Here is a 13,126-nt window from a genome sequence, read left to right as displayed (position 1 = left end):
CTCTGCTGCATTTCGGTGTCTTCGGGTGCAAGTAGCCAGTAGAATCGTAGCCAGTCTGCAATGCAAAGTACCAGGCTATCACACAGCCAGCTGGAGAGCATCTCCGGACTCATTTACTTGGTAGTTTAGTTTGCATTAAACCTGAATAGACTGCTCGCAAAGAAGTATAATGCTGAGCGCCCCGCACGGCAAGCGTTGTGTTGAGTATTGAGTGAATTTCGAAATCGTGAAACTTCAGAATGCCACCGAAAACTGCAAGCGGGAACGCAACCAAGAAGGCTGGAAAGGCACAGAAGAACATCCACATCAACACTACCGACAAGAAGAAGAGGCGCAAGGTCAGGAAGGAGAGCTATGCCATCTATATCTACAAAGTTCTGAAGCAAGTCCACCCGGACACTGGTGTCTCCTCCAAGGCGATGAGCATCATGAACAGCTTTGTAAACGATATCTTCGAGCGCATTGCCTCGGAAGCCTCTCGTTTGGGTCACTACAACAAAAAGTCCACCATCACAAGTCGGGAAATCCAAACGGCTGTGCGGCTACTTCTGCCGGGAGAGCTGGCCAAGCACGCCGTCAGTGAGGGAACCAAGGCCGTCACGAAGTACACCAGCTCTAAGTAAATGCTCTTCACTGCAGCAATATACGAATGTGCGAGTAATTAAGCTCTTGGCAGGGCCCTAAATGTTTGTCATAAAGAAATAGAATTTAACATACTAATAAATTTATTTTGTATCTTGAATTGGGTCTTATAAATCTGTACAGTACAGAAGCAGTACATTTATTGCATCGTGATGGACGTCGCTCAAGTAGCTCTGGAACATACTACAATACTATACGGAAAATGGAAGCTACTATTTTGAGGCACAATTTATTATAGAAACATACATATTTATTTATTAATTTCATTACAAATTATCTGCTAATAGTGGAACTAAGTTACAAAAGGAGGAAAGAAGATAAGTTAAAAGTTTGTTTAACTTAGGTGATTGTAAATATTACATGCTATTAGCTTAAGGGATAGTACAGGTGATGAGGTATGACAGAGGGAGTTATAGTTGTGGCATATAACCCTAAAAGGTTCATGTTGGGCATAATTAGACCTACATATGGGAGAGCGGATTGGCCTAAAAGTACGGTAGGTAGGGTAGGTCTAGAGAGTTTGGGAGTCAACAATCCCGAGAAGGAGCTTGTGCACAAACATTACCCCATTACATATTCTGCGATGGTGCAGCGACGGCAGGTCAATTATTTTTGGTCTAGACCGGTAGGGTGGCAAGATTCAACCCGAGTCCCAGCTTAAGTTACGAAGGGCAAACATTCAAAATTGCTTTTGCAAGGATTCAAGAACAACCTGCTGCTCTTTATACTGCGGGCTCCATATAGAGGCACAGAATATCATATGAAAGCCTACGAAACACCTAAATAAAAGTCTGCATCACATACATATATGTGTACATAGTATTATAGCATTATATACTTTCTATATGTAGAGTATTTCTCTTTCTTTCTTTCTTTCTTTCCCAATCGCTCTATAGCTCCGTCTCGCTCTCTTCTAGGCTTTGCTGAATAGGTGTGCCCCCACTATTATGAATCATATACAATATATTCCTGCACTCCGTCGATCACAAATATTCTAGCTGTTGGCGCTACACTGGACGAGGATGAGGATGATACACGAGGAAAAGGGTATACCTAAAGTAAGGATCAACTGGTTTTGTATTAGTCCGCAAACAATAGTAGATAGTCTTGTTACAGCGTCCCCAGCTTTAATTAATATTGTACATAAATTTAGAACGGAATAAAAATGTTTAACAAACTATGGTATGGGGTTTGCATATAGAGACTCAAGCAGTTCATCATTTTCCTCGACTGTTCCACTCACTCGCACCGGACGTCGTACGAGTGGCATTGGCCTATGTCCGAGTTTATGGTGAAGTATAAGGCCACGCACAAGCTGACCACGACTATGAAGACAGCCAACCAGTAGACCACACGCCAGAAGGGCCAGTACGAAACCTTTGGCTCTGGTGGATGCATACTATCGGCGCTACGAGACGTCCTGTGGCGTCTTTGTTTTATTCTGTTGCTCATTTTGCCTGGTATTTAAGTTTCGATATCTCCAGCTAGACAAAGTTTCCGTTTCCAGCTCCCACCTGCTATAGTTGATTATATTCTCCCTGGCAACTCGATATGTACCTGACCTGAAGCTGTCACTCATGCCATTCGATTTGACTAACTGAGCTTCTCTATCCGTTACTCCGTTGCTCCATCTACCTTGGACCAGAGGACCACCGAGGGGTGCAGGGGCTGTACATAAGAGTTCGACGGCATAGACGGACAACTATTGCGGTGGACGATGCTCATAAGACATACGCAGGTTCGGAGTCAGCTATGGTCTGCTCTTGTAGTTCTATTTATTTATATTAATTAATTATTAGTCGTTTTCTAACTAAACAAAAAATGTTCCTCCTGTTTTGGTGAAACTGTCATTCGGAGTACAACCAATAAAAAGAAGAGGGATTGGTGGACATATAACACATAAATAGTCTTACAGGCATACGTACAATCGACTCTTAACCTTAATCTAGCGTCAAAGGTCCATTCGCTGGCGTTTGGGAAGATTCTCGGCGTCGTGCTTCTGCTTCTGTTGGGGATGTCCCCATGCTCCGTTTGTGTACCTACTACTGCTGCCGCTGCTGCTGCTGCTCTGGTACATCGGCGTGCGCGCCACATTGAGATCCCTCAGGGTGCGGCGCTCTTCCCTCAGTTTCTCGCAGTTGGCCAGCACACACTCAGCCTTGCTCACAATCTCGTCAAAGTTAAGCTCCTCCATGGGCGGGGGAGACTCTACCGCTTCGACAGGTGGTTCGGGGGAACCTGGTTCGGGCTGCTGAAAATCGTAGTACCACGGCGACTGGAAGTAGCTCTTCATGGTGCGTGTCCTGTAGACAATGACCTTCGGTGGGTCCAGCTCGCGACGCAGCACAAACTGCAGTCGCTCCAGGGCCAACAGCTGCGTTAGGTCCAGGTAGTTGGGCGCCTCCTGCTCCAAGCAGTGTACGGCCTTCAGGCAGATGCACTCCACCAGATTCTCCTGCTGGCTGACCTGGACACAGTCCAGCACCCACTGACAGAGGTCTTCCTGCCGATCTCGGCGCAATGGCAGCGCAGGCATCTGAGGCAGCTTGGCCAGTTCCAGCAGCTGGACAATGCGCCCGCGTTGGTTCGGTCGCTCCCATCCGGACACAAAGTACTCCAGACGGCTCTCTGGTAGGGGCTCCAGCGCAGACAAGGGCTCTACGAACGGACGCAGGTCATGTGGGAACTGGGGACAGTGCTGCAGATCCTCGCCAGCCACCAGCTGCAGGCGACGCACTGCCTCATTGTACAACTCAACGCAGAACTGCGGCGAATCCCGACTCTTCCGCCGGATGGTCTGGTCTACGTCTGCCGCATGCCTGAGGCGCCGGAATAGCTCCGGCCCCAGGTTGTCGACAAGGAAACCCCGCAGCTCTTCTTGCCGAAGAATCCCGCCGCGGCTGGGATGCGGCTGCTGGGCCAGAAACCTCAGGGCCGACTGCATCACTGGCATCAGCTGATTGCGCTGCGACATCTCCCGCAGGCAGAAGATACTCCAGGATCGGAGGCCCAGTTGATCGAGATGCTGCTGCAGCTGCCGCCACAGCCCCTCCTCGAGTGTCGACGCGTACATCGGATTCTCCAAGACCAGAGCTACGTCGGCGCAACGACTCTCCTGGATGATGGACTGGAGACGATGGGGGATCTCCTGCAGGTCCGAAGAACTGGCAAAGCAAACGATGCCATCGGCATGGGCCCAGGTCGATGACCCGGACCCCTGTCCAACGCGAATCTTCAGCACACTGAGCGCCACGCCATGGGCCACGCCATGTATATAGCCGCCTGGCTGCGGCACCGGCACCGGTTCGTCTGTGTTCTGCAGCGGCGGCCGCTGCAGTAGTCCTCGATCCAGGCTGTAGTCAAACTTGAGTCCCTCCTCGCCCTCGGGGAGGGAGAGCAGCAGCTTGTAGAAGCGTCGCGCTCCTGGCTGGCCCTGTGGCAGATATTGGGCGAGCACCTTCCAGAGATCCAGCTTCAGCCAGCAGCTGCGATCACCCATGCCGGTCAGCAGCTGGTTATAGTTGCAGGCCTCGCCCTGCCGATAGCGTCGTATGAGACGCAACGAATCCTCCACGGACTGCTCGTCGACCAGTTGATCCGGCTTCTCGGCACCGAAGCTGAGCGGCAGCTGGTTGAACAGTGTGTCCTTCTGCTGCTGAACACGACGAAAGTCGCGCCACCGCCGCCAATAAATGCGCATCAGACCAATCTCGTAGATGGACTTCTGGACCTCGCGCTCCACTAACTCACTGGTGATGCTATCCACCATGTGATCAAAGTATTGGCGGAACTGGCACTCGAGAATATGCTGACGGGAAGCTATACTGTGCAGCGTCTCCTCGAACAGTTCCTCGTACAGGCGGAGGGCCTGGGCCTGCAGGCGAGACTCACGCTGCTGCAGCTCCAGTTGTTGCTGCTCCCGACGCTGTCTCTCCTGCTGTTCCAGCGTCTCCTGCATTTGCTGCGCCTGTTGCTGCTTTCGCTGCTGCTCCGCCTCCTGTTCGTGCCTGCGACGCAGCAACTCCGCCTCCTGCTCTTGCTGGCGCTGCTGGCGCACGCGCTCCGCTTCCGCAGCCTTAGCTGCCTGGAGAGCCATAAGTTCGGCCTCACGCTGCTTGGCTGCAGCTATGGCCTGCTGCAGAGCCATCATTCTGGCCTCTTCCTGGGCCCTTTGGGCCTGCTGCTGGCGCTGTTGCTCTGCCAGAGCTACAGCCGCTGCCTCCTGCATCTTCGATTTGGGCGGCGAAAAGCTGAAGCCTCCTGCTCCCGCTGTTGCCGGCTGCATGGGCACCTTAAACAGGTTGTCCCTTTGATGAGGTGGTTGGAGGGACTCCTCTTCTGGCTCCTGGTTGGGCATCTGATCCTTGGCCGACCAGGCGCTTCTCTTCAGCATTTGGTGCGCATTGAAACTGTTGTGCGGACGATGGCTGCTATAGAGGGTCTTGGGCGGCAGGGGCTCGCCGCAGATGCATTCACCCACGCTCTGATATCGCTTGGACTCCACCAGCTGTAGGACAGGAGCAGAAGCAAAATAATGAAAGAAATCTGCAGAGGATGCAGCGTTAGTTAGCTCACCTCCAGCTGACGCTCCAGCTTGTAGTCCACCTCCGGATTGTCCATTGAGGTGAGTACTACGCGATTGTCCTGGTTGATCTCCAGGCCATAGTGCTGGACAAAGTTGGCGGCCTCCTGCTGGCTTTCACAGGCCAGCATCTGGGCCACATAGGCGAGGGGCAGCGAGGACACCTCGTTCTTGCGTGGTGCCCTGTAGCCCTGGATGAGGCGGTGAAGGGCGAGCACGCGCAGGCGTGTGAAGTACCTCACGAGGATGCAGGCACTCAGATAGCTTGTTTCCGGATGCCTCAGCAGCTGGAAGAAGCGCACAAAGTTGGTGTCCTGCAGCGACAGATAGAACTGGATGGCCTGCCGGATCTCAGCGCAGGTCTGCAGCTCGTCGGGCAGCTGGCCCACGTCCCACAAAAAGTTGGCATCGGCCAGATTTAGCAGGACAATGTAGCCCCGAAACTCGGCCTCCCTGGGGCACTGTACCCCCTTCAGCCGGAGGTCGTGGTACATGTACTTGAGCGTCTGCAGACACTTGGTTAGATTGTCCGCATTGATCTTGCCATCGAAGACACTGGGATCCTCTGCCACCAGACGACCCGCGCAGTGGATGTGAAAGCGGGCACACTGCTCCACCAGCTTTACGGCTCCCAAAGAGCAGAGCTCCTGCTGGGTGATCTCCTTCCGAATGGAGCGCGTGCGGTCCCACACAAAGTGGAACCAATCGCCCAGCGGCTCCCGGTCGTTGTCCATGATCTCGTGCATCAGGTAGCTCATGGTCATGTGCAGCGCGGGCTCGCCGCGCAGTTCGTGTGGCAGCGGCGTCTCCTGGTCGGCACTGCTGCGTGAATATTGCTTGAGGGCCAGCTCATGGGAGATCAAGCCACCGGGCTGCCGCGACAGAGAGTCGGGCTGAAGCTCAAAAACGGACACCTGGCGCTGAAACTCACGCAGCAGGCGCTCCTTCTCCGGACACATGTCCGGGCAATAGCCCTGCGTGCTGCCCGACATCTGGATATCCAGCTGACGGTGTGACTGGTTGAGACGCAGCAGCTTGTCCCTAGCATCGAGTACCCGGAACTTCTCCTCGCTGGTGTACGCGGGCCGCAACATTACAGCCTCCAGCTCCTGTGCGTAGGCCTTGGACTGGGCGGGCGGCTGTCGTTCTCTACGTTCGCTGGGTGCCTGCGAAGAGGAATGTTGTTGGGATCTGGAGCCAGCAGCAGGCAGCTCGGGAGTCATTTTGATAGGCTTCGAAGGCTGGTACTGTTTTGGCCAGCCGCTGCTTATGGCATTCAGTTCGGCCTGCACTTCGGGATCCACCCACTGCTCTGTCTTTTGGGCCGGTGCGGTCTCCTTCTCGGCATACGACATGTGGAACTCGTGCCCGTTGTAGACGTTGCCTTCGTGCAGGGCTAGCTCTGCCTCCTCTTCGGTGGCATAGCTCACAGTGCAGGTCATGCGACACGGTCGGAGCACGAAATTTACCAAATTTCCAAAGCGCCCGAAATGTGTGCGGGCCACGAATTTGTCCAGGAACAGTTCGGGTATATCCGTGCATCTGTGGGATAGATGTCGGTTATCGGCTTATCCGTAACCGGACCTACCAAAAGAACTTACAGTAGCGTTTTATAGTTGTAGGCGCCTGGTCGGGAAGCCTCCATTGCATTTCCTTCGATTTTGTTATCTTCAATTTCTTTTTGTCTTTTTTTTTGATTTTAAATCATCTCACGGATGATTGGTGTGGTAGTTTGGCGAGTTTGACAGGTCGGTATATAACACAAAACAAAAAAGTTTCATTAACCACAAAAAACAAGCAATATACGGTCCCACCTTCGGAAAAATGTACCGAAATATACCGTCTAGTTTTAAAAATATACTGTAAATATACTGACGAAGTCAAGTTCTGTTATACATATTCCTCGTTTTTGATATTCCGTCGAATATTACTTGCTATATGGAACATTTAGCCATGCCCACATAAATTTTTACGATTAATGAACCTATTTTCTAATTGACTGGTTTATTTTAAAAACTTGCCTTAATTGCATTTTGCGTAAAAAGAGATTTTAGCGAAAATGGTCAAACAAAAAAAGGTTTTGGCGCAATAGGTCACAACAAAAACACGAAAGACGATAGTCGTTCATATTGTTCAATTTTTATATTCCCTTGAATAATTCTGGTCTAACTAAAATCCTTAGTTCTGCCCACATCATTTTAGGCAGTCGACGAATAAATTTTCTTCAAGATTGGATAGTTTTTAATCCTTGCTTTTATTGTATTTATTGGAAAAAAAGGTTTAAACGAAAAAGTTCAACAAAAAAAGAGTCGCTATGTTGCGTGTAAGCCGTAGTATTGGCCTTTGTATACCCTATTTTGCTAATATTATATGAAGATCCTGTTTTCCAAACTGTTTTTAAAACGTAATTAATTATTATCTTGTATTTATATATATCCTTATACCTATCCTACGTATTCTTGGTAGGAATACAATAAACTGCAAAATATCGTTGAAATAGGTTTAAAACATAGACTAAAATGTTGAAAATGCTTGCGTCTAAAATGGGCAATGTTTCATTAGCGATCGTCTTTGAAATTTACTGCGAAGTAAATACTTATCTGAGACATTTTGCACGGACGGACCAACTCCAAAAATATAATATATAAATATACACTAAGTATCGAGTAATTTGCGCGCGCGCTGTTCTTTTGAAACATGAATGTTTTTTTTTTATGCTATTACGTACAGCCACTAACCATACATATACTGTATGGTTAGTGGTACAACGTACCAGCTATTGTGGCTCATTAAACCATTTAGCCCTTAAAATATATATTTCATGTGATTTCAATTTAAATTTTAAATACCTTCTTAATTACCATTGAACATAACCAAAGGTCTTTCCGAACGTCGAATATTTAGCTTGTTATAAATTGAATATATGTATGTAATATCAAAACCCTGATATTTTTATTTTACAGGCCTTCTGGCCATAGCACAGAAACCGACCTTACGCATCGTCTAGTACTTATCGAACAGATGTGTGTTGTTTTAGTTGATAAACAACATTGCATGATAAGCAAATGATGCAGTATATAAATTGTTCTATTGTGAAATTCTGTAAAAATGTTTGGTATGGGTGTCCACGCTTTGCCTTTAATAGAAACACTTGATAGTCTCCAAGCAACAAAACCTGATTTAGAAATCACACGGGGGCCCGGCCCCCCCCCCGCTCAATTATATTCTGGACTGCCCACACACGATATACGAAGTTTGTTTTATGATCATCAATTAAGCTTTATACTCACTCTCTCGCTTTCTGTTTTTTTTTTTCGTCTAAGTCACAAAGAAAAATATCAAAAAAATCTTGTATCTGGTTATATAACTATTTCAATTTTTTCATTGGGGCTTGCAACAGCAAACATTTTACGAGTATGGTGAACAAGATTGTAAATAGAAAACGCTTGAATCTTAGATCTGCCGCCTGCAATTCTGATAAGGGGCGGTGCTATCAGGCTCTCTCCATTGGGTTGGCATTAGGGGCGAACGGGGTATTTTTTGAGCTCTCAGTTTCGAAAAGCTCTCTCGTGTCCATCCTGATATGTGTGGATGCTCTCCCAAGCTCTCGCATCATCGGGGACTACAAGTAGCACTCAGTAAACGGGGGACCCGCACAAACGTTTCGTAGATTTCAGTGAGAACGGACTGCATTTTAGAGCAGACGGAATAAGAATGATTCTGATTACTTTGGCCTTGGGGCTGGCCACGGTCGGCCTTCTGTATTTGATGATGACATGGAATTTCGACCATTGGCGGAAGCGCAGAGTGCCGGGACCCAAGCCGAAGATACCCACGGGCAACTATCCCCACTTGTACACGATGAAGCGACATGCCATTTACGATCTCAATGACATCTATGTGTAAGTGGCTGACTAGACCAGACCCCATCTAAACAAATTGCTTCCCATTTTGATGGCACTCTTTGGTGTGTTGTTGCAGCAAGTACAAGAACAAGTACGATGCTGTGGGTATATTCGGGGGACGAGTGCCACAGCTGTTGGTGATTAATCCGGAACTGGCACGTCGGGTGTTTGTGTCGGACTTCAAGCACTTCCACGACAACGACGTATCCAAATTGGTTGACGAGAAGAGCGACTTCATCTTTGCCAATAATCCATTCTCGCTGACCGGCGACAAGTGGAAGCAGCGTCGCGCAGACGTAACCCCAGGCCTGACCATGAGTCGAGTAAGTCTATCTGCATAGTCCGCCCCTCATATAGTGCCATACGGTGGATAACTTTGAACATATTCCACACAGATCAAGACGGTCTATCCGGTGACGAATAAGGTGTGCCAGCAGCTGAGTGAGTGGGTCGACAAGCAGATACGTCTGGGTGCACCCGAGGGCATCAATGCCAAGGATGTAAGTACTGCCCACCAGAAGCATGAGATTAGTAGAGTAAACTAACCCCTGGGTCGATTTCCCAGATGAGTCTCTGCTTCACCTCTGAGATGGTCACCGACTGTGTGCTGGGGCTCAGTGCCGAGAGCTTCTCGGACAATCCCACACCCATTATGGGCCACATCAAGGATCTGTTTAGCCAGTCCTGGACCTTTCTGATCTACTTTGTTATAATCAGCACCTTCCCCTCGCTGATCCATCTGATCAAGCTGCGCTTTGTGCCGCCCAAGGTGGAGCGCTTCTTCATCGAGCTCATGGAGAACGCTGTGAAGGCACGGCGCGCCCAATTGGTCGCTGGAAAACAGTTTGAGCGCACGGACTTCCTCGACTACATCCTGCAGATGGCAGAGAAGCGGAGCCTGGACACACGCCAGCTGCTGGCCCACACCATGACGTTCCTGCTGGATGGCTTCGAGACGACGGCCACAGTGCTCGCCCACATGCTGTTGCTGCTGGGCCGCGAACCCGAAGCGCAGAAGCGCCTAAGGGAGGAGATCCTGGCTCATGTCAAAGATGGCATTGTCAGCTTCGAGAAGCTCAATGAGTTGCCCTTCCTTGATGCCTGTGTGCAAGGTAAGATCCGGGAGACACGGGAGACACGGGAACTGATCCATCCATATGGTATTGTTATATTTGTGCTCTCTCCCCCCAGAAACAATTCGCATTTTCCCGCCCGCCTTCATGTCTAACAAACTCTGCACCGAGGCCATTGAGCTGTCCAACAAGGATGGCCCAAATTTCACTGTGGAGGTGGGCACCACCATTGTCATACCGCACTATTGCTTCATGCTGGACGAGGACTATTTTCCCGATGCTCAGTCCTTCCAGCCCGATCGTTTCATGGAGCCCGATGCGGCCAAAAAGTTCCGCGAGCGCGGCACCTTTATGGGATTCGGAGATGGTCCCCGTGTCTGCATTGGTTAGTACCAAAATATTAGTTCATGTAAAAGAAAACCTAGACCTAATGCATAATAATATTCTTTATAAAGGAATGCGCTTTGCCCTCGCTCAGATCAAGGCGGCTGCCGTTGAGCTAATCACAAAATACAATGTCAAGGTGAATCCCAAGACCCGAAAAGACAACCTCTACGATCCCATGAGCTTTATCACTTCCCTGCAAGGTGGCATCTGGTTGGATCTGGAGGCACTTTGAATGCTCCGCCTCCCGCCATGACCTTCCACTGATGGCCGGCAGCTTTTCGCTTTGTTGTTTGTTGTTTGTTTCAATTTTTTTTTTGTTTTTGCTTTTGTTTGAATAAATATAATGAATGCCAATTACGGAAATAAACAATTAGGGGATAAACTTGCACCCCTTTTGATAGTGTATGTAGATTTATTATCGGACTTTGACTGTAATCCATTATAGTGCATAAATTATACGGGTAAAACCTGTTAATCTGACACAAAAAATCAATTCGCTGTGCATTTTTTTTTCGGTAGAATATATGCTGTATATACATATGTATGCAAATATATGCTATGCAGGAGGACTAGCATCGAAGATAAAATCCAGTGCAAATAATAACAAAGATCATAATATGTTTATTGATTTAACTAATTTTAATTAGTTAAACAAAATATATATTTTTTTAATAGGTATACTGTTTTGTAAGTATAGCCTTTTCTTTTCACCTTTAATCTTACATATATTCACAATCAAATTTACATATTAAGGTACTTATCGTATAGCGTATATATAGCGTATATAACGTATAAGGTTATTGGTTATATAAATATTGGTCTTAAATGACTTCGGAAAACTTCAATCAGCGCACAAGGGATTCTCTACAAATAGTACATACATATGTAGTAATGGTACTGGTCCTTACTGTTTACTTGACATCAGGTGTATTTCACATTTTACTACAGTCTAAATACATATACATTTTACAGGGGTCGAGTCGGGTCCCAAAAGAACGATTTAATAATATTCAGAGCCACGAATTAAGAGCTATATATGTATGTATGTCTGCCAAGGAGAACTGCCTCTGCAAAGTAAAACATTAAATGTTAGAATAGTGTATTTTAAAACATTCAATATATACCAATATTATTACCTCACAAGAGCATTCTTTGGGTGTATCATTCTTCTGTAGTCGCAGGGGATTTATATCCACACCGATGGCCAACTTATCTATCATTACCCTTCACCTTTTATTAAATGAAATCTATGCATTGAATGAACCAAAAAAACTAATGCTTTCTCTAGCAAATTTTTTTTTAAGAAGCTTACTTTTGTAACTATAAGGTGTCCTTCCCCCGTTAATGGTTTGAGCAAGTAATGTGGATACTCGATGGGAAGCGATATTTACCCAGGATGGTATATGTACGCTATCCCAACTTCACAAAACTTCTAAACTTAATATAGCTATAGAGCTTGAATATTGCCTCTGTTGTAAGCTTATCTAGATGCATTTGTAAGTTGAATTTACAATATGTATGTATATAGTTTATATAAAATATAAACACAAAGCTGCGCCTAGTTGCCATTTTTCACAAAAAAAAAAACCTTTTATCCAAGAGTGCAAGGAGATAGTAGAGTATAGAATAGATTAGAATAATAGAATATAATAGAATCTCTATAATTGAAGATTAGATTAAGCAAAACGTAGAGGTTTTCCTTCAATTTGGTCCCCATCTGACGACTTCAATGCTTTACGCTCTTCTCCTGTAATTTTTTCCGTAGTACTTGATGGCCGACTTACTTCTTAGGAAACAAACAAAGTTATACGAAAAAAATTTGAAGAGAAGAGCGTAGAATATTGAAGCCCAGATGCTATATGAATTAAGGAAGGATTGTACGATATATAGTAACTAAACCCCATAGGAGGAGGTCTGTCTGTGGTTTTGAAAACCATCCAATGTATGTATACCAGAGCATGATCAAAAGCCGGGTATTGGTGGGAGAATAAGCCGCAGGACTGTTGGAGTCTGAGAAACACTCATAGTCAGTCATGGAAATAGAGGCAGAGAGTAAAGTTCCAGCAGACAACGGAAGCCAATCTCTTTTGTTGACTGGTGCGCCCTTTCTCTCTACACCTACATCCATCATTGACTACGATTGCTCGTCGGGCTCTAATACCCCCCATCGACTTAGGCTCCAACCAATACCAACATCAATGCCAATACGTATACTGATTGGGAGCACAAATCCTTAAAGGAGTCAAGATTCTGAACAACACGCACAGTTAGTGTTCAAGTCAAAGGTGGAAAGTAAAGTTCCATCAAACAACGAAAGCGTTCACGCTTTTGTCGAATAGTGGAGCCCTGCTTTCCACCTCTAACTCAAACACTATCTGCCAGTGCTGCCCAGAATCTGTTCCCATGACTTAAGTCTCAATCAATCAATATGCAATCAGGCAGGGTCCGGCTTTCACTTTCGCCAAAAATTTCCGACTTAGTTCCGACTTTTGAAAACGAACCAATTGTCGATCCCGTTTTCACAAACTTTTTGTACA

The 13,126-nt window shown here is 47.1% G+C and overlaps 4 protein-coding genes across 4 annotated transcripts; 2 read left to right on the top strand and 2 right to left on the bottom strand.

The window, feature by feature from the left end:
- Nucleotides 1-66: 66 nt before the first annotated feature.
- Nucleotides 67-742, top strand: LOC113566308 (histone H2B-like). Its single transcript, XM_026991397.1, has one exon. The coding sequence runs from the start codon at nucleotides 240-242 to the stop codon at nucleotides 621-623; it is 384 nt and encodes a 127-aa protein (XP_026847198.1). The 5' UTR covers nucleotides 67-239; the 3' UTR covers nucleotides 624-742.
- A 991-nt stretch (nucleotides 743-1,733) lies between these two features.
- Nucleotides 1,734-2,369, bottom strand: LOC6599400. Its single transcript, XM_026991358.1, has one exon. The coding sequence runs from the start codon at nucleotides 2,092-2,094 to the stop codon at nucleotides 1,882-1,884; it is 213 nt and encodes a 70-aa protein (XP_026847159.1). The 5' UTR covers nucleotides 2,095-2,369; the 3' UTR covers nucleotides 1,734-1,881.
- Nucleotides 2,370-2,393: 24 nt separating this feature from the next.
- Nucleotides 2,394-6,943, bottom strand: LOC6599401 (protein xmas-2). Its single transcript, XM_026991357.1, has 3 exons — nucleotides 6,826-6,943; nucleotides 5,218-6,766; nucleotides 2,394-5,149 (listed from the first exon to the last, which is right to left on the bottom strand). Exons 1-3 carry the CDS (start codon nucleotides 6,867-6,869, stop codon nucleotides 2,594-2,596), a joined length of 4,149 nt encoding a protein of 1,382 aa, XP_026847158.1. The 5' UTR covers nucleotides 6,870-6,943; the 3' UTR covers nucleotides 2,394-2,593.
- A 1,956-nt stretch (nucleotides 6,944-8,899) lies between these two features.
- On the top strand, nucleotides 8,900-10,994 carry LOC6599402 (probable cytochrome P450 28a5). The gene is made up of 6 exons (XM_026991297.1): nucleotides 8,900-9,126; nucleotides 9,206-9,452; nucleotides 9,525-9,629; nucleotides 9,695-10,241; nucleotides 10,321-10,587; nucleotides 10,658-10,994. Exons 1-6 carry the CDS (start codon nucleotides 8,939-8,941, stop codon nucleotides 10,819-10,821), a joined length of 1,518 nt encoding a protein of 505 aa, XP_026847098.1. The 5' UTR covers nucleotides 8,900-8,938; the 3' UTR covers nucleotides 10,822-10,994.
- The last annotated feature ends 2,132 nt before the right edge of the window (nucleotides 10,995-13,126 follow it).

Source organism: Drosophila persimilis, unplaced genomic scaffold, assembly GCF_003286085.1.
Source record: "Drosophila persimilis strain 14011-0111.01,24,50 unplaced genomic scaffold, DperRS2 tig00000663-arrow-arrow-pilon, whole genome shotgun sequence".
NCBI classification, from domain to species: Eukaryota; Metazoa; Arthropoda; class Insecta; order Diptera; family Drosophilidae; genus Drosophila; species Drosophila persimilis.
The sequence above is the reverse complement of the archived record's forward strand: the minus strand, read 5'-3'. Positions and strand labels throughout refer to the sequence as shown.

What these genes read in the sequence shown, in the direction of transcription:
- LOC113566308 (XM_026991397.1), top strand. Translation starts at nt 240, where the DNA reads ATGCCACCGAAAACTGCAAGCGGGAACGCAACCAAGAAGGCTGGAAAG.
- LOC6599400 (XM_026991358.1), bottom strand. Translation starts at nt 2,094, where the DNA reads ATGAGCAACAGAATAAAACAAAGACGCCACAGGACGTCTCGTAGCGCC.
- LOC6599401 (XM_026991357.1), bottom strand. Translation starts at nt 6,869, where the DNA reads ATGGAGGCTTCCCGACCAGGCGCCTACAACTATAAAACGCTACT. An exon ending in TACAACTATAAAACGCTACT is followed by an intron (nt 6,767 to 6,825) that starts GTAAGTTCTTTT and finishes TCTATCCCACAG; the next exon opens with ATGCACGGATATACCCGAAC. An exon ending in AGCTGGAGCGTCAGCTGGAG is followed by an intron (nt 5,150 to 5,217) that starts GTGAGCTAACTA and finishes CCTGTCCTACAG; the next exon opens with CTGGTGGAGTCCAAGCGATA.
- LOC6599402 (XM_026991297.1), top strand. Translation starts at nt 8,939, where the DNA reads ATGATTCTGATTACTTTGGCCTTGGGGCTGGCCACGGTCGGCCTTCTG. An exon ending in GATCTCAATGACATCTATGT is followed by an intron (nt 9,127 to 9,205) that starts GTAAGTGGCTGA and finishes GTGTTGTTGCAG; the next exon opens with CAAGTACAAGAACAAGTACG. An exon ending in TGGTCCCCGTGTCTGCATTG is followed by an intron (nt 10,588 to 10,657) that starts GTTAGTACCAAA and finishes TTCTTTATAAAG; the next exon opens with GAATGCGCTTTGCCCTCGCT.